We start from the raw sequence: 19,318 nt of genomic DNA, 5'->3' as shown, positions 1-19,318 counted from the left end.
GGGTGAAGGACAGTAGACTCTGAGTGCCAAATTGCCCCTGAACAGGCACAAATCCCAGCGGATGTTACAAATGTACCATGGCACACTGTAATGCAATTTGTAAACAGCTGTAGAGTTTCTATGCCCACATTTTGTTAGTGATGTTACCACAGAGATTGGGGTAATTAATGGCTTCAGGGTATACATGAATCACTTAAAATATGAATGGATTTAACTGTACTGAGGTAAACAGAAGTTGCCACTTAATTATATACAGTTACCAATGAAGATTTTATTCAAGCTTAAAGTAAAAAGTAATTTTAGTTAGGAAAAATGAAGTACCAGATAAACTGTAACATATAGTTATTTTAACTTAGAAATATCAAAACAGGAATTCTTGATTCTCTAAGTGGTGGTCTCTGCAAAATGGAGCTTAAAGAAATCTTTTACATTACCAATTTGATAAAATAATCTGCTGACCACGATCTGTCATCTCCTCTTACTATGAGCTTCTGGGAGAATCCAAGCTATTTTAAGGCCAATTTGTGTTTTTCTTTCTTCTCCCCTTCCCTGACTTGACCATTTCTCCCTGCTACCCTCCTGTTAAAGGCCCCCCACCCCCATCCCACCCACCAAGGAAGAACTCCTGACATCCAAGCCTTTCTTCTCTTCTTTGTGGATCCTGAAGAAGTCTGCTCATGGTAAATAATATAGATTTGGCTGGGTCAAAAGGAAACAGCGTTAAGACTTTTTCTTCACCAGAATCTTATTTTGGAGATATTCCCACTCTTCTCAATGTAACAGCTATGGCCACCATATTCATCCTCTACTGAAAAGGGGAGGGAATTTCAAAGGAGACTAAGTATGTTGTACTCAGCTGTTACGGGATTTTAAAAGCACAATGTGAACATCAGGCTTTTGGCATATTTTAAATGTGAAATTCTCAAAAGTGCTTTTCCATGAAGGAAACCTTTCCTTAAACTAAAAAGGGAGGGGAGAGGGACACTACCCACAGCACCAGTTTAGAATGAGGTTCAGTATGGCAATATCTGAAAAACTGAGGAGAAATAGTCTTTAAATTTATGTATCCCTATGTCAAAATATTAAGGGCAATTAGAGAAATGATTATGAGGTTTTAAACCCAGTTTGTTTGTAACCTGCTGAATTCTTCTAACAAGCTCAATTATACTATAAACTTCCAAAGTGGTTATATCTGCTGATTTCTACTCTCTTGCTAGATGACACCAAAATGATTCCCCAAATTGAGAGCAACTTGGAACAAGCTTTGTTGAAAACTTATACGGACTACTGATCTCTCATATTGGTACAAATTAAAAATTCTCTTTTTGAATCTTAAATTTCTTCAAGATCAGGTACTGATGTTCCTTCGGGAATAAAACAAAAGGGGGAAAAGCTTCAAAGCACTACTCTGAATTTTCTGTATAATGTCCTTCCAAGTACTGTTTCTGACCATGTCTCATGTGGTATTCCAGAAGAGCATCAGTTATACTGCATATCTAAGTCATAAAGGAAACTCTTTTTTAGCTGGTTTAGATTCCAAATGTATACAAATGAAGTCACTTTAATCCTATAAATACTTCTTAATTTATTTTTAAAAAATTGTGCTGTTAACCCTTTTACGGGGCAACAAGCTATGTGAAAAGTACAAAACTTTTTGTCAAATGTAATATTGAGAGTGCTTTTGACATAGTTCACTGGTTTATCATCTGGATCAGTATATACTGCGCAACGGGCAAGGCTAGACTCCATGAACCAAGCTGCAAAGATCTCAAGCTAAATAAGGCGGAAAGATTTGGAGAAACAAAAGAAGGAAATTCTTTCCTATCCAATGTATACTCTTCAGACTAATGCACTCTTTCTATCAAGCCTTCTAAACTGTTAAATAAAGTTTTCCAAACAAGCATTTAAACTTCATTACACAGAAGAGCAACAAGAATGGTATCCTGCCAGACAAAAGGCAGGAGGGAAAAAAATATATATACTGAGTTCAATGGGTAAGCCTGAATGTAGCACAGTTCTTCACAACCGATGGGGGGATAATTCAACATGGTGTCCAACAACGTTCTAACGACGTGCTTCATCTCAACTGGTTACTATGAAGCAAGGTGTAAATGTTTGGCCCCAATCGGGCTTCAGAAATGGTTCTTTTTTCATGACGAGCATGTCAGTCCAGCTATCAATCATGTTTGTTTGCACCAAATCCCAAGCCATTAAAATACGACTAATTTTAAGTTAAACAGAAGTCGTCTGCTCCAAATTCGCCATCAACTATCCATGCTACTGCATTCCTCTGAATGAAGACAAGATGAAATGTGTATTGGGGGAAAAGAAGAAGAGGGGAGGGGGAGAAAAAAGGTATCAGTTAGAAAGTTTTGAAATTAGCATCAAGACATCACAAAATATCTTAACATTAAAAAACAATCACATCAAGGCAAATTCTTGGTATTTTCATCATGATCATTAAAACTGTGTTATCACATCTTAGGCTACATATTACAGTCTAAACCCATGGTTATTTTGAATATTGGAGAACCCAAGTGAATCATCATATTGGAATCTTATACTTTAAAAAGAAATCTTGAAATAGTTACTCAGAGTGGAAACATTTTTATGGTAGTTTTCAATAGAAGAGAAGAAAGAACACCTGGCAGTCCAAGGTAGAACTGCATTGTAACTATGTACTGGGTTGGCCAAAAAGTTTGTTCAGTTTCCCAATTTTACAGAAAAATCCAAATAAACTTTTTTGTCCAATCCAAATATTGAATTCTTTTAGTGGTTCAGTTTGAAACTTTGCAATATTACCCTACTCTGTGTGTGTGTGTGAAGGACAATGTGTTAACAGCTCTACTGATATAATTGACATACTCAACAATGCACCCATTTAAACTGGACAATTCAGTAGTTATTAGCATATTCACATAGGATTGTACAACCATCAAGGCAATCAATTTTAAAACATTTTCATCACCATTAGAAGTCAATCAACAATCCTAAGCAATTACTAGTCTGTTTTCTCTACATATTAGCCTATTTGGGACACTTTCATATAAATAGAACCTAGTAGGTACTCTTTTGTGTCTGGCTTCTTTCATAGCATATTGTTTTTAAAGTTCATCCATGCTGTAGCATGTATGAGTACTTGATTCTATTCCATTTTATACAGTCCTCAAAAAAAAAAAAAAAAAAAATGCAGTATGGATTGCTACTTATAATAAAAGGTCAGCAATTCTTTTTTTTGGAACTTAAGTATTTTTAGTTAAATGACTTATAGTATCTTAGGATACATATGGTTTTGGAATGCCATTTCCTTAGCTTCATCTACATTTTTCCCAAATGTCTATTCCAAACAGGTATTAATTAGAAAAAATGTTTTCGAGCAGGGGAAAAAGAACTCAGAGGATACCTTAATAAAAGGCATGTAACCAAGTATCTAGTTACAAAGAAGCTGTTTTCCCATTGTAAGTATAAATGAAAATCTTTTAGTGCTATACCTATTTGCAAAGCACAATTGAAAATTGCTTAATTTGACCCAGTTCTTACAACTGGACTGTTTGTCTCATCCACCATGAGTATCCACAATAATTAAATTACCAAATAGCACTGCAACTCTTATTTCACTGTAGTGAAAAGGCACAAACATATCCTTAAAGCTATGTCTAAAATAAATCTACTTACAAGGTAAATCTGTTACTATATACCTAGTATTTTTCCTAGTTCTTTGTATCAAATGTTTATTTGAAGAAATAATTTCCAAAGACTAATAAAATTTGAAAATCACATATAATCTCAGTTATAGATATCTAAAGTATCTATGAGTAGGCCTTGAAACCTAAAAAGGGAAAACAAACACACACAACAGGAAATCAATACAAGATTTTTGTTTTTAGCTAATTTCAGAGGTATGTTAGTGAAATCATGTCATGTAGTGATCTACAAATACAAAAAGGCCCTAGAAGGTTCTGAATAACTCAAGAGTAGTTTTCCAACTTCTTGAACTGTGTACTCTACATGCTTTTTACCCTTGTCTTTGGCTGTACATCCTCACCTACCAGTGAGATCTGGTACAGTTCGTACCATACAGATAAAAGCACAGAGAACATGCTTTTAAGCCATTTGTGCTCCCCTGACAACCCTCCTCCTCTGAGCATAACTGAGAGCAGCTGGTCATCTTTCTTACTAAAAACACTTAGGCGGGACACACTGCTTATCCGTTTCTAGGTAAATTATTCCCTTTTAAGCAAACTAAATATTTTTGCTCTGAAAAAGAACAGGTAAGTCATTTACATAAAATTTCTCATTATCTCTTCTTTCTAGCATATCTTGCTCAATTAAGCTATGTCCTTAACTGTTAGCTTTCTGGCTTTGGGCTTTTTTCTGGTATCTGAAAGTAATGGAAAACACCTTTCAGACTTAAGATTTGAAGACCTGGTAGCACTCTACAAGTTAATTAGTCTTGCCATGCTTCAGTTTTCACACTCCAGAAATGAGGACAAATACACGTCTCCATTTCCCTTACAGGGCTATAAAGATGTTCTGCAAGACAGTCTATATAAAGGGCCTAGCAGGTTACTAGGCACATAGGTACACGATGAATTCTAGTTCCATTCTCTTTCTCTATCCATCATGCACAGTTCATGCTAGTGTGCTACATGGTATTAACAGATACTCATCTGTAAGGATAAAACCATAAGCAAGATCATTCTGAAGTTGTTCAAATTTCATATACTAGCTAGTTTTCATAAGCACAGAAGTATAAAATACTTCTTGTCTAATGAAGGAAGATTTTTAGGAAGATTTTGAAAGTGGCAATACTAACTTGCCTGTAAATGAGGTGGCATATTCCTGCTTATTCTCACCACTGTCATCATTAAAACAAAACAATACTGTTGCCTATTAGATTAATTAAACTCCTGTGCAGTGAGATATAGTGTACAATCTTTAAATGAGGGAGAAAATCTATTATATCCTACACTTTAAAGTACCGCCTAAAAGTGCTACAACTTTATGCTAAATTAAGGCAAGGTTTCATTTGGAAAAAAACACAGTACTGTATGATGGTTACCTTCAATATTCTGGTGGTCTATAAAAGGTGCTGGTCCCCATATCCTAACAGTGCCGTCATCTGAGGCGCTGGCCATCATGGACGGGATCTGCGGGTTCCAGCTCACGCAGTTGACTGTGCGTGTGTGCCCTGTCAGCTCCGCAATGGGCAGTTCACTACGTTTGTGCCAGATGTAAACCTTGTGATCTGAGTAACAGTAATTCAGAAAAAAGTTGGGAAAGTATAATAGATTAACAAAATTGATTGATTTTAAGTTTACTGCTCATTACAGAACACTTAACGTATCAGACTTGAAAGGACAACAAAAATAATGTGAATAATTTAACATATTATTTTTTGAAAAATCCATTTAAATTTTAATAAAATACACATTTTCCCTCTGTTAAAAATGACAAACTAGCTTGCAAGTCATCACAGAATCTGCAATATTCTGTAATACATAATGTATAATCACAGTCAAGACCTTTGAATATAAAGAAATCTAGGATGAAGATAAATTCTATGGAAATCAGAGGTGACAAGAGAAGCAATGTATCCAAATTCAAATATGGCAATTAAGATGACAGCTAAATATTGAGTGTGTACAATGTTTTAGGTGCTAAATAACTATATTATTTAACCTTCACCACCATCAGGAGGTGGTGCTTATCCCTTTTGTGGATGGTGACTGAAGAACTGCAAGTGTAAGCAATCTCCTCATGGTTAACAGCTGGTAAACGGTGAACCTGGGATTGAAATCCGGGACGTCCTGCTCACGTGTTTACTTGAGAGGCTAGCCGGCTGTCCTACAGCTGTATCATGATATGACTGTGTGTAGTCTATTTACACTCTCATTAAGTGCCCATAAAAACCAAAAACCCCAACAACTTTGTTTCTTTGGATAAACTAATCTTCAAAAACAAAATGAAACAACTGTCTAGTACAGAGTAGTGGTTCAGAGTAAGGGCTCTCGAGTCAGACTGCTTGATCCACATCCTCCCTGTGTTCCTGACCAGCTGTGTAACTTTAGGCACATTTCCCACCCCCTGCAACTTTTCTTCTGTAAATGGGGAGTCATACTTACCTTATCATATTATGAGGATAAAATAAGTCTGTATATGAAGAAATGTTTTGAACAGAGTCCAACACACAGTGAACACCATGTATTACCATAAAGAGTTAACTAAATGTAAGTGATGGTTCTTGAACAGACAGCAGAACCCCACGGTGAGTTAGAAAAGTGTCCCATCTGAAGAGCTGTCACTCAGTTACATACATGATCAATGTGGGAACTTTCAGCGGATGTGCTGCCAACTGAGCAAACTTTAGAGTGGTGAACAGGTAATCAACATGTGGTAGAAGAACATGCCCTGGTTTCAAAACTTAAAAAGATAAAAAGTTGGAACCACTGTTGAACATTTTTTTGTGTATGGGAAGCGAAAGCTAAAAGGAACTCAATGAAGTACAGAATTTGTCTTTCCTAGAAGGTATTTGTTGTTCAGTCATTTTTGAAAATAATTTTCCTTGAATAAAATAAAACTAACAAAAGTAAAAAAAAAAAAATGCCCAGACTAGCTATGCTTCCCCTTGGACAGAGCAAGTCCACAAAGAAAGACTACAGGCTTTCTTGAAAAGTGAGAATCCAACTGAAATCTGCCTACTGAAATCTGGATGAAAAATGCTTTTGTGAACACATATCCAAGGAGGATATTTATTGAATATGCAGCAAAAATTAAGAAAGATCTGAGCAGTCAAGGTCAGAATGACAGGCCTTATGATCAAGTTCTGCTTACTTTTATCATTTTAAGGAATCCAGTGCCAATGCAGAGGAAAAAATAAGTTTTTCTCTTTATTATCAGCACAATGAAAAGGCTGGAGTAATGGCGTAACTTTTAGGGGCAAATGCTTCCTATTGCTCTATCTTATATTGACATTCATTATTTGGGGGGTTTGGAAGGTTCTTGGAATATATTTCTTACAAATAAACAACGAATGGATTACTGTGGACATCTTGGGAGATAGCATATTTGCTACAACCACTTGGTGTTGAAAACATTTTTAGAGCCATTCTAAACCACCTGAGTCATGAGAATCCTAATCTGTTTCCTTCACAGTTATGTTTCATTTTTAGCCCTAAATGGAATATAATGTGGCTTAATTACATTATTCATCAGGCTTAGTTCTAAAGTTAGTTTGGGCCGGAAAAAAAAAAGATTGGCATCACTAGGGATAATGGTGGCAATACATGTTTTTTAAAAGTACTTCCAGGCCACATATTATTTTTAGAAAGAGTATAGGGGATTGTCACAGTTGGTAAAGAATCCACCTGCCAATTCAGGAGACATAATAGATGTGGGTTCTATCCCTGAGCCAGGAAGATCCTCTGGAGGAGGAAATGGCAACCTATGCTATGGTCCATGGGGTCACAAAGAGTTGGACACACACACACACACACGATTGTGAGGCATAATTAAGAGGGGTAAAAAACCCCATCAGGAGAAGGATTAAATAGAGCATGGGGAAGGATCTTCGAGTAGGAGGAGCTAAAAAGCATATAGAAGGCTTAATATGTTTAAATCATATCAAATAGAAACCAATGGAAAATCTAGAAGAAAATAACATTAACAGATAAAAAAGATTTTTTGATGGGAAAGAAGTGAACTCCCAATTGTTACCTAGCAAGCCGCTCTTCTCTTTTCTTAATCTTATCTGAATGACATTTTTAGGGGAAAGAAAGAATGAAGTCATATGCTTCATGTGAAAAATCTAAATCTCTAAATGTCTCTTTGTCCCAATCCTTAAATACACCTTATACTCAAAGGAAAAACTCATGTGTCACCTTGTGATCCTCTTCTCTACTGAGATCAGTTTTTTTTTTTTTTTTTTCAAGAAAGGGAAAATAGAAACATCTCACACAGTAACCAAACATTACCAAGTGTTCACCAACATAATCCAGTTCCTTGGTCTACCTTGGAAAACTAGATTCAGTTTTTAAAAAATGACTTAAGTAATTTGCTGCTACAGTACTAGAACAGCGAAGTGGGTACTCAAGAAAATGTGTTGAAAGAAAATTTTCAATCATCTGCCATTATTTGTTTCTATTACCTTAAAATGTACAGCAACTTTTAATACTGCCTCACTTATTTGTGCTTGCATATTTTAAACAATTTGTTTTAAATTAGACTACTTGAGGCACGTGCCTGCCTGATATACTGATGTTATTAGACCAGAGTAAGTTATTAAAAAAGGTAGTAGTTAATTCCATAATTTGAGCTTTTCTGAGACCGTAAGAATCCCATGGTCTCAAAGAAAATCTAAATTATTTTCTTCGGTCATTAAAGAACCACTGATTTTGTCCAAGATCAAGTAAAACATAATTAACCTTGATTTTTAAGATACTATTAACATCTGAAAACTGTTAAATCTCATGAAAAGAAAAATACCTACAAAAGAGTAATGATTTAACTAAATCTTGATTTGACACATGCACCAAACACACTTCCACACAGCCACAACAGGCACTATTGATCTGTGACAGTAAGGAGGGACTCAAATCATTTCAAGAAAAGGGAAATCAACAGTGTACTGGATAAATGACTCACACAATTTCTGATTTAACATCTTGAATTTGGAGACGTAACTACCTTTACAAATTGAGAGAATTATAGAACTTTCAGTCCATCTGTATATATCTGTGAATCAACAGAGACACAATTTACCTTCACTGCCACTAGCGATGAAGTCTTCATTATGGCCTCCAAAACATGAATGAATCGTATAAAACCCTTGTGTAACACCTTGATACTTTCTTACTAAAACTCTGTCTTGCAAGTCCCATAAATGAACTCCCTGTAAGCAAAGGAGAATATAGGTATTTATTCTTAACACAAAAGAATTTTAAAGAGTAATCTGTGACTATGCATTTGCCTGATGAACATTTCCATTTTCTGTTTATGCAAAATGCCAATGTCCTGAAAAATTTCCAATTGACTCTATAAACATGGATCAAACACACGAATTAAAATCTAAGAATTCATAAAAATATTTGTTTATATATACTAAAACCCACAAATTTTAACTAAGCTAAATTTTCCTGAGAATTATGTTAATAAACTTACCTGAGTTGCTACATTTAACAAAGCTAATCGGCCATTCTTTGAAATAGTAAAAGACATAATGGGATGATCTTCTTGTACTCTGTAACCAAAAAATAATTTGTCAAAACCAACATACTAAGAATCAAGACATTCAAATTACTTAAATATAACAAATTTAAGTCTGTAATCACTATTACATACTATATTTCAATCAAGAAAAAGAATCTGAGTTAATAATTACTAAGCACCACTTGACTATCCACCCAAATTACCTATCAAACCAAAAACATAATAAAAATATCAACTCTTCTTTTGAAGAAGCAATTTCTACTACACTTTTAATACAAATCAGATAACTGTTGTTTAATGGATATAAAGTATATTTACATGTTTCTATCTGTAAGGTCCTCGAAGTTATATCCCCGAATTCGCTGGTGTGTATCTGATGCCAGAACAGTTTTCCCGTCACTCAAGCACCAAAGACATTGCACTCTCACTCCTTCCCAAGAGTCAAGGAGATTACCATCTAAATCCTGAGGAGAAAATTACTATTAACTTCATTACAGAACAGCACTCAGAAAGCAAACAAAGAACCAAAAGAATCTTTTTTTTCCCGCAAAAGAATCTCTTAATATATCTTTTTGTAATATCTATCTTTTCCTGAGACTGAGTGCAACCTAGTTGTTCCTTAAGTGTTTTCAATTATCAAAATTTATATAAGTCAAATTTCATTACAATACCTAAGAGGAGGGGGAGAATCTTAGTAAATCTATCTTCCCTTCTATCAAGCATAGATAAATACAATAAATACAAAGAAAGAAAAGAATCCTTAAGTTTCAAGGGCTCACAACTTTTGGAAAAGAATTTAAACATCCCTTTAAAATACACTATACTGGGATTTGTACTATAATATTCAGAAGTTGTGATACGGAAAAAGATAACTAACATGAATTATAGCTGTACAGAACTTAGGAATCTGTTACGATGTTTTAAAAAAAAAATCACCAAGTTTGTAACATGCTCTACTGAGCAAAGCTCTTAGGATCATTATCTTCCTGAACATTCAAAGCTCTGAGTGGCAATCCTATTTTTACAGGTTAGGGAACTACCAAGTCACATACCCTTGAAGGCTTAAGCACTGTAAGGGACGGCAAAGTCAGCAGAAACACACAAGGCCACCTTGAATCCAGGGAATTAAGAACTAATGGCTTCAATGCCAAAATGGTGACTATAGTTAATAATATTGTATTGCATATGTGAAAGTTGCTAATAAAGTAAATCCTAAAAATCCTCATCATAAGAAAAAAATTTTGTAAGTATGTATGGTGATGTTTGTTAACAAGACTTATTGTGGAACTCATTCTGTAATGCATACAAATACTGGATCATATTATGTCATACATCTGAAACTAATGTAACAATATATATCGATTATATCAATCAATCAATGAAAGTACAGCATTAGCCCATGGAGAGAAAGTCCAGACATAAAATGCTTAAATTAGTATATTATAATGGTACTGACCACTTAAAATAACTTAAAAGAAAATCAGGGGTGTATCAATAAACTGTATTGGGACAACTGGGGAAAAATTAAATGACTTACAACCATGCTGAGATAATAGCACACTAGATTCCATGAGTCTTGCAGTCAGCTTATGAAACTAATTTGTAATGGCTACATAAAAGTTTTTATGATAAATGACCTACACTGAATGATTTGATGGCGTTATGATATTTAACTTTAGTCTTAAATAAATAAATCTAGAAGGATCTACTGGAACCATGGTAGGCAGTGATATGAGACATGAAATCTAGATAATAGAGAGTAATGACACGGCATTTGTATCATCATCTACTTTGTCATAAGATGTTTTACCTATTACTTACTTTTATTATCCCAACACTCCAAGATTAATAGGGCAGGTAATGATCAGAAGACACCTCAAATAAAGACTGGAAAGTTTCCTGGCAACATTCATCATCACTTTTATTCCTCAAATATTTAAAAGTCAGTCTCCTCATGAAATACAGCATTTTTCGGGGAGTGGGGCAGGTGGGGGGAGGGAGGCCAAGAGAGATACAAAAAATCCAAAGGGCTAAAGACCTCCCCACCAAAGAATTAAATACTAAAACTTTTTGTCCCTATACATAAGAAACTTACTTATTTATAAGAACAAAATGTTTAGTAGGACAATCTTTTTTTTTAATGTTTCACTAAATTCAAAGCCTATACTTTGTATAAGCACTTGAAATGTGTTTTTAAAACAGAAAAAGATTCCACAGAAAGTTCTATTGGACAGTGTTTATCTTAGACAGTCAAGTGGGTTTTCATATATTTTATAAAAGTTATCAAGTCAAGTGAATTCTTTATTTTTACAAAACTGAATTTGCTTTTAAGTAAATTTGTAGGCATCTGAAATAGGGCACTAAATACTCACACACTGATAGAACTGCCCACGCTGACCTCCAGTCACAAAGCGTTTCCCATCTGGATTCCAAGCCACACTTGTTAAACTGTCTTCATGAGATTGGCTCATTTTTGTCCTTAGCTCTCCCGTCTACAAGGAAATAAAACTGTGGATGAGATCTTCAAGATATTCCTCTAAAGGGAATGTATAAAGAAAAAACAGAAAAAAGATAGTAACTGGGATATCTGGTTAGTTTAATATTCCTAATTAGTAAAGTAAACTGTTTAAATTGGCCTTATAGAACAAGACTATAGCATTCAGAAGAGAAATTAAATACTTGGGAAAAACTCAGGAGTCAAACAAAGCCTGGCATAGGTGATTCAAAGAATAGCTATGAGATAAACTTCAAACAGAACTCTTGTCTTAAATCAATTACATGCATAAATTAAAACAAGTAATTTTCCCCAAGTACAATGATGAAAAGCCCAGCACAACATACCTATTGCTTCTGAGTTCTCACTTCTCCTTAGTTCACAGTTCTTTATTTTATTCTAAAATTGTAGTTCATGCAATTAGCAACTCCTTAAGAACATGATTAATAGGCAGAAAAACTATGCCCTTACTCTAGGCCAAGAGTGTAGGCAGTCTAAATTACATTAATTTCATATCCAATAAGCTCAAAATGTAGAAGGGAGAATGGAAAAACAAAAATTATTTTTCTGATATACAACTTTATTTCAATTAAAAGTAACAGAAAAGAGTGAAGGACATTTGTACTGTTTAGCATAGTCATTTTAAAGCATTTCCAACTAAGTAAGACTATTTAGTTGGTTACAACCCTCAGATATCCTCCTGTTATTTTTTCTAAGTTATTCAACTTAGAAGGTAGACACATACCATTTAATCTAGTCTTGATTCCATTTTGTTCATGGATTAGAAACAGGATCTGAGAGATTAGAGCTGCCCTTGGGATAATAAAAAGTACATGGGCATAATTTTCCTGTGAGAAATGGGTAATCAAATTAAAAAAAAAAAAGAAAACAAAAAGGGTGCATGATCAGGAGATGGGGCCAGGTAATAAAAGCAAAGAGGGCACAAAAACCAGAATGTCTTCCTTACACTGAAAAAGAAAAAAAAATTCAGCAATTTTAAACCCTTCCCCCATATTGTTAATTATTCTCAAGTCACGATCTTTTGAGATTGTGCAATATAAATGGGTAAAAAAAAAATTTAGAAACACAAATACATATGCAACAGCTGAATCTTCAGCATTTTCTATTTACAGTAAGTTCTGAAGGCAGAAATGGTCTTTTCCTCTGTTATGCTCAGGACTGTTTGAGTATGAGGACATTACAGGTATCCCCAGAAATTTTAAAGTTTGCTTTGTACCACTTGGCTTTTACAAAGATCTACGTTAGTACCTGTTTTTGCCAAGCAAAAGACATCTGAAGAGGATTTTTGCTTTTACAAAAAATGTCTGTGGAAAGTGAAAACAGTGTTTTGCAGGGAGTTGTTACAGAGGCAGCATACACTCTGAGAGTGACTCCTTCCCAGGAACTACACTCAGCATCTCAGCATCAAGCTGCCATGGCGTTGAGCTATGTGAGCACCTGTGCTTTATCTTGATTTATTTTGCGCATCCTTTAGTAAGATGTGTCCTAAGGTAACTGCTTCTTTATGCCATTTTAGCTTATGAAAAATTTCACAGGAATAATTACTTTCAGATAGCAGGGGAAACCTCTAATTAGTAATCTACATAAAATCTCAAAGGAGTAATTTTGAAAACTGACTTAAAAGGACCACCCTTTTAGAACAAGTCTATACATAAGACACAGTAAAACAGTTAAGCTATAACAGTCTAACTGTCCAGAAATTCAAAATTGAATTTAAAGAAGACTACACAGGCTGACTCTCTGTTGTGGGACTATGACCATATAAAAGACAATTTCCGCCTCCTCTCTTTGAGGGGGCGGAAATTGTCTTTTAGGTCAGATTCATTTTAAGCTTGTTTGAGAAGCCATGTGATCTACTCTGTGCTTTGCCACCCTGAGCCCAATCACAAATACAACACTGATTCAACACTAGTCTGATTTTGGGAACAACTGGGGATTTTTAAATTATGAAACAAATATTAGAGAATTATAGGTAAGATAATGGCATTTGATTATGTAGGAGAATATTACTGTTAAGGAAATACATGTTTAAATAGTGGTAAAATATTATCTTAATTTACTTCCAGATGTTTTAGGTATGGATATATAAATATGTATGTTTGTATGCATGTGTGTATATACACACAAAATGTAACAAAATGTTAATAACATCTGCTGAATCTATGGTGGCACGGATACAGGTCATCAGTATATTCATATTTCAACTTTTCTCAGTATTTCAAAATTTTAATAAAAAACTGGGGTGAAATATAAATCTTACTGTAGAATTAAATTTATGGCACAGGTACATTTTAGTATTCATCTGTCTTCTATACTGTCTAATTGAGTCATTTCTATGGAGCTTTTATCTTTACTCTTGATAAAAATCAACTTACACATGGGTCCCCAAACTCAAAACCGTATCCCATCAGCTTATACTTTTTACACCCAAACTGTAGCATGAACTATTCCCCTGCCAAGAAGTTAAAAAAAAAATCATTTAACCAGTCAGCTTATGGAAGAAACTTAAAAATAATTTAAAATGATTAACTAGAAGGTTTCCAAAATAGAGCCAATAGATGACAGGGTGAACTCAGTGCTGAGTTCTTCTAAAATGGAACCCTAGATAAAGTGTCAAGTTCATTTAGAAACTACAATAAAACTCTTGATAGTAAGTACTGTAAACATCATTTAAATCTACTAAACGAGACTGTAACATTAAATATAGGTTAAGGAAATGGTGCCATTGCCACTGGAATGGAAAATGTGGTGTCATGTCCATGTTTCCACACTTGAAAAGTAAGTTTTATATAAAACTGGGGAACCTCAAAACAACTGTGAAATCTTTACTGAGGTACAAAGTATCACAGTAAAACAGAACATATTACACACTATAAAGTACAACATCCCTAAAAATACCTACTGATCATTCTTTCAAAAATGCTATTATGCTCAACAAAATATTTAAATTTATAAATCTGGACACCTGGGTTCCATTTGATGAATTAATTATCTTTTATAAGAAATATATCATGGGAATTTAGGTTGAATGATTTGGTTCTACAGATCATGAATAAAGTTATAATGAAGATGTGCAGTACGATTATAAAGACTAAACCAAGGATAAAATTTGCTCACTTGTACATTCCAAAGCCAAAGCTCAGAGCAGTCATCTGGGCCACAAGCAACAAGATAGTTGTCGTCAGGACTCCATGCAATATAAGAAACGCCGTAAGCATGTCCTTCTAATGTTTTAAGCAGTTTTAGCAGGTGTGTATCCTAGGAGGGAGAACACACAACTTAGTTAACTCTCATTTCTAAAGTCACTGTTTTTTGGGCGTAAGAACTTAAATAGCTACAGAGATGCGCTTTGATAATATAGTTTAATATGAGGACATTTTCACAGATTTTGCCAATTCCCTGCCCCTAAGAGAACCTCTAACTTGCTTCATGAAGACTCATTCATGCTGCAACATCCGTTAAGCATCAACTACACACAAGGGCACTGAATGCTAGATGGATTTAAAGATGACACAGACTTTGTACTTACGAGACTTTCAAGGAAACTTAAAACAAGTATAATAAAAGCTATCCCCTCCTCTTAAAAACAGTTTTAATGAAACGTATCTTAGCATAAAATTCATCCCTTTTAAAGTATTTGATTCAGTGGCTTTTAGTATATTCAGAGATTGTGCAACCATTACTGAGAACATTTTCATCACCCCAAAAAGAATCTCCATACTAAGTGGCAGTTATCCCCTATTCTCCCTTCCTCCAGCACTGGCAACTGCTACTTTCTCCATGTATTTGTCTGTTATGGACATTTCCTATAAATGAAATTATACAACATGTCCAGTTTTTTGTAACTGGCTTCTTTCACTTAGCATAATGTTTTCCCAGTTCATCCCTGTTGTGGAATGTATCAGTATTTTATTCCTTTTAATTGTTGAATAGTATTCCATTTTATGCCTATACCATATTAAGCAACATCTGGATTGTTTCCACTTTTTGGCTATTATGAATAATGCTACTACAACTATGTAAGAGTTTTTGCGCAGACCCATGTCTTTATTTCTCTTGGGTATATGTGTGGGAGTAGAATTGCTGGTCATATGCCAATTCTGCGCTTAACAATGTGAGGAGCTGCCAAACTGTTTCTTAAGTGTTTAAACCATTTTACACTCCCACCAGGAGAGCTACCACTTATTTGGTGCTAATCAGTATTAGCACTCTTCACAATCAATCTCATTTAAACCTCATAAATCTAAAGGTTAAGAATTATTCTCCTCCCCCATATTACAGGAAAGGACATGAAGATTGAGAAAGGTTAGAAACAACTTGCCTTTATTGATAGTATTACCAGGGATTTGAACCTGAGGTGCCTGACTCTAAAGCTATATAGGATGAAATATATAAACTGCAAACATGGAGTGGCAAATGAAAAGACTGGAAAATTGACATCTTTATTTTATTTTATTTTTTATTTATTTTTTTTGACATCTTTATTTTAGACTAAAGGGTTAAATTTTTATCCTGTAAGTGAAGAACGATTTTTAAGCTTGGGAATATATAACATACTTGGCTTTAGGAAGAGAACTGATTAACAGGGTGGAAGAAGAATCAGAACAGAGAGAGATGCAGAATAAGGACACTCCTAATGAGCCAGCACAACAGTCACGTGGGTAAGACAAGAAATGGGCCTTCAACTAACACGGTCAGGACTGAAAGAGGTTGTGGAACATAAAACTGACGTGACAGAATGAGACAAAAAATGTTCAAAGCCTATCTCTAAATTTCTGTTTTAGGGAATAAGGATGAACGTAAATGGTGTGAAGGAAGCAGAATTTGGGAAGACTAGACTCATGGGGACCAGTTTTGGCTAATTCCAATGCTGATGACCTATAGCAGTTAGAAATGGGTCTGGAACTAGTCTGATAAAACTAGATTGGGAATTTGTTTTGAAAATTCAATAGTTTACAATGCCATTACTTCTGATTCTTCTTTGGGAAGATGATAATAGGCCTGGGGTATTAGATCATAGTATCATTAGGTCAAAGTAGCTTGCATAATTTAATAAGCATGTCAAGTCTTTTGGACTAGCCCAGTATCTTCTAGGAACAAACTTTCATTCATAGTGGTGTTTTAAATTTACACAAAGATGTGCTTCTAAACTAATGACAAGCTACTACAGAAATATTTAACTAAAAAACTAATAATTTCATGCAATTAAAAAATAGCCGTGAAAGGAAAAGTTGAAAACAAATCAGAATATTAATATTGTATCTTCAGAAGTACAATGCCTTTATAAAGAGTAACCCATTCCAAATGGTATTATCACATTCATGCAATCCACTTAATTCTGCTTGGATTCTAAGGAGGGGAATGGGTAAAGTTCTTTATTGGGGAAAAAAGGTAAAAAAAACCTGTTAAAGGAAACTAACCACTGGATAACATCAATTCAAATATTAAGGTTCTCCCTCTATAGTCTTTCTATCCACTAAAAATACACATTTAAAAACAGAACTGGATTTCTTAACAAGTTTTTCAAATAGTATTTGACATAGAAAAATACCATGATATCAAACTCTAAAACCCACTGTATCTCAGATTTAAATGTAAGCACTGATTCTGCATTTCCCAAGCTAATCTGGACATAAAAGCCCTTTACATGGAACCACTGTTAACATTTTACATAACCAGTATTCTCATAAAAACACTTTGGGAAACACTGGCATAAAAGTCTGAACTCTTTAGCAAAGTATAGAAGATCCTCCTTGATCTGGGTGCTACTTATTTCATGAACCTCATCTCCTAGTCTACAGTCTTCACCCTAACTGCCCAGTCACGTTCTCTCTCACCTGAGGGCCAGCTGTAACGTTTTGCCTAATTTACTTCTTCATCTCACACTTACTTGTCATACTTTTCCTTGCTTTCCAATTCCAGTAGGATCTCTTTTTTGAGTTCCTGTAGCATTCACTAAAGAATAATTACATGTATTATCAGGAGCCCAGTCTGACTTCTATCAAAAAGGTCAAGCACACAGCAGATGCTCAATAAATACTCACTAAACAAAAGGGACTCATACACTGCTGCTAGAAGAAAATATATAATAAAGAAGTTTTAATATGGTTGCTTTCTTTTCGGACATGTTATAAATATCTACTGAATGAAAATACTTCTTATAATAGTTCAGTTCAGTCACTCAGTCATGTCCGACTCTTTGTGACTCTATGAACCGCAGCACGCCAGGCCTCCCTGTCCATCACCAACTCCCGGAGTTTACCCAAACTCATGTCCATCGAGTCGGTGATGCCATCTAACCATCTCATCCTCTGTCATCCCCTTCTCCTCCTGCCTTCAATCTTTCCCAACATCAGGGTCTTTTCAAATGAGTTAGCTCTTCGCATCAAGTGGCCAAAATACTGGAGTTTCAGCTTCAACATCAGTCCTTCCAATGATAAGGTTATGATGGATCCCAACCTCTTTTTCTAGTCATATTTCCCATGCTTTGCCTTACTCATCCTATTCGCTTACTAAATAGCAGTTCTTATACTTGAAAATGCACTTCTTTATTTTCACTAACCACACACTGATATTCAGTATTTCCTTAAATCCTGAATACAGGCAATTAACAAGGCAGCATTGGGTGGTATTAGGTGACTATTAATAATGGAAATTTCAACTATTTTCACATATTATAGCTTTGGATATCTCAAAATTTTATGCTTGTCACTACTTCAAAATTCTTGAAGTTATCAGATCTGCTACTAGAATCTGTTACTAAGCTTATAAAAAAGTGGCACATTACTATACTGTATCTGTTTTTGTACTATTTTGATAATTATATTTCAGTATAATTGGGTTTACCTTTATGATATATACTTGGGCTTCCTAAGTGCTTTGGATTATGCGTTTAAAAACATTATTCTGAGGAGGGGTTCCATAGGGTTCAGACTGCCAGAGGAGTACATGGTACAATAAAAGGAAAAAAATGCCTGCTTTAAGGCAGAGTAGATCTTGTTCATCTTTCTTGATTCACAGCATATTGTAGGTACACAAGAATTGATGTATGCTCTCAAATGGACTCGACTCTTTTTAAAATATTTCCTTCTATGGCCCCCTTTCTCAATAAGATTATTTATACTTTCTGATTTTAGGTGAATGACTCCTAAACCAAATACATCTTAACCTATTTGAAGTCATGTACTTCCTTAATTGCTTGGCTGAAATAAATGGAAATACTCCTCTCTACAAATCTGTAGGTTACCTGGTTATAAAGAAAGACAATTTTGATTTTTGAGGGAACTTAATGCCAAAGAATGCTCAAACTACCACACAATTGCACTCATCTCACATGCTAGTAAAGTGATGCTTAAAATTCTCCAAGCCAGGATTCAGCAATACATGAACCGTGAACTTTCAGATGTTCAAGCTGGTTTTACAAAAGGAAGAGGAACCAGAGATCAAATTGCCAACATCCGCTGGATCATCGAAAAAGCAAGAGAGTTCCAGAAAAACATCTACTTATGCTTTATTGACTATGCCAAAGCCTTTGACTGTGTGGATCACAATAAACTGTGGAAAATTCTGAAAGAGATGGGAATACCAGACCACCTG

General features: G+C 34.8%; 1 protein-coding gene across 2 annotated transcripts in view; it reads right to left on the bottom strand.

Moving 5' to 3' along the window:
- Positions 1-1,565: 1,565 nt before the first annotated feature.
- The window catches only part of WDR26 (WD repeat domain 26), a 35,905-nt gene continuing 18,152 nt past the window's right edge, over positions 1,566-19,318 (bottom strand). For both annotated transcript variants that reach the window (XM_006080927.4, XM_025286063.3), the window contains exons 8-14: positions 14,840-14,980; positions 11,580-11,699; positions 9,526-9,671; positions 9,160-9,238; positions 8,761-8,890; positions 5,063-5,248; positions 1,566-2,290 (exon numbers count right to left, since the gene is read on the bottom strand). In XM_006080927.4, coding sequence (XP_006080989.2) covers positions 2,265-2,290; positions 5,063-5,248; positions 8,761-8,890; positions 9,160-9,238; positions 9,526-9,671; positions 11,580-11,699; positions 14,840-14,980 — 828 coding nt within the window. In that variant the 3' untranslated portion in view covers positions 1,566-2,264. The remainder of the gene's footprint in view (positions 2,291-5,062; positions 5,249-8,760; positions 8,891-9,159; positions 9,239-9,525; positions 9,672-11,579; positions 11,700-14,839; positions 14,981-19,318) is intronic.

This window comes from Bubalus bubalis, chromosome 5, assembly GCF_019923935.1.
Source record: "Bubalus bubalis isolate 160015118507 breed Murrah chromosome 5, NDDB_SH_1, whole genome shotgun sequence".
Classification (NCBI taxonomy): Eukaryota; Metazoa; Chordata; class Mammalia; order Artiodactyla; family Bovidae; genus Bubalus; species Bubalus bubalis.
This window is presented reverse-complemented; position numbering and strand designations above follow the sequence as displayed.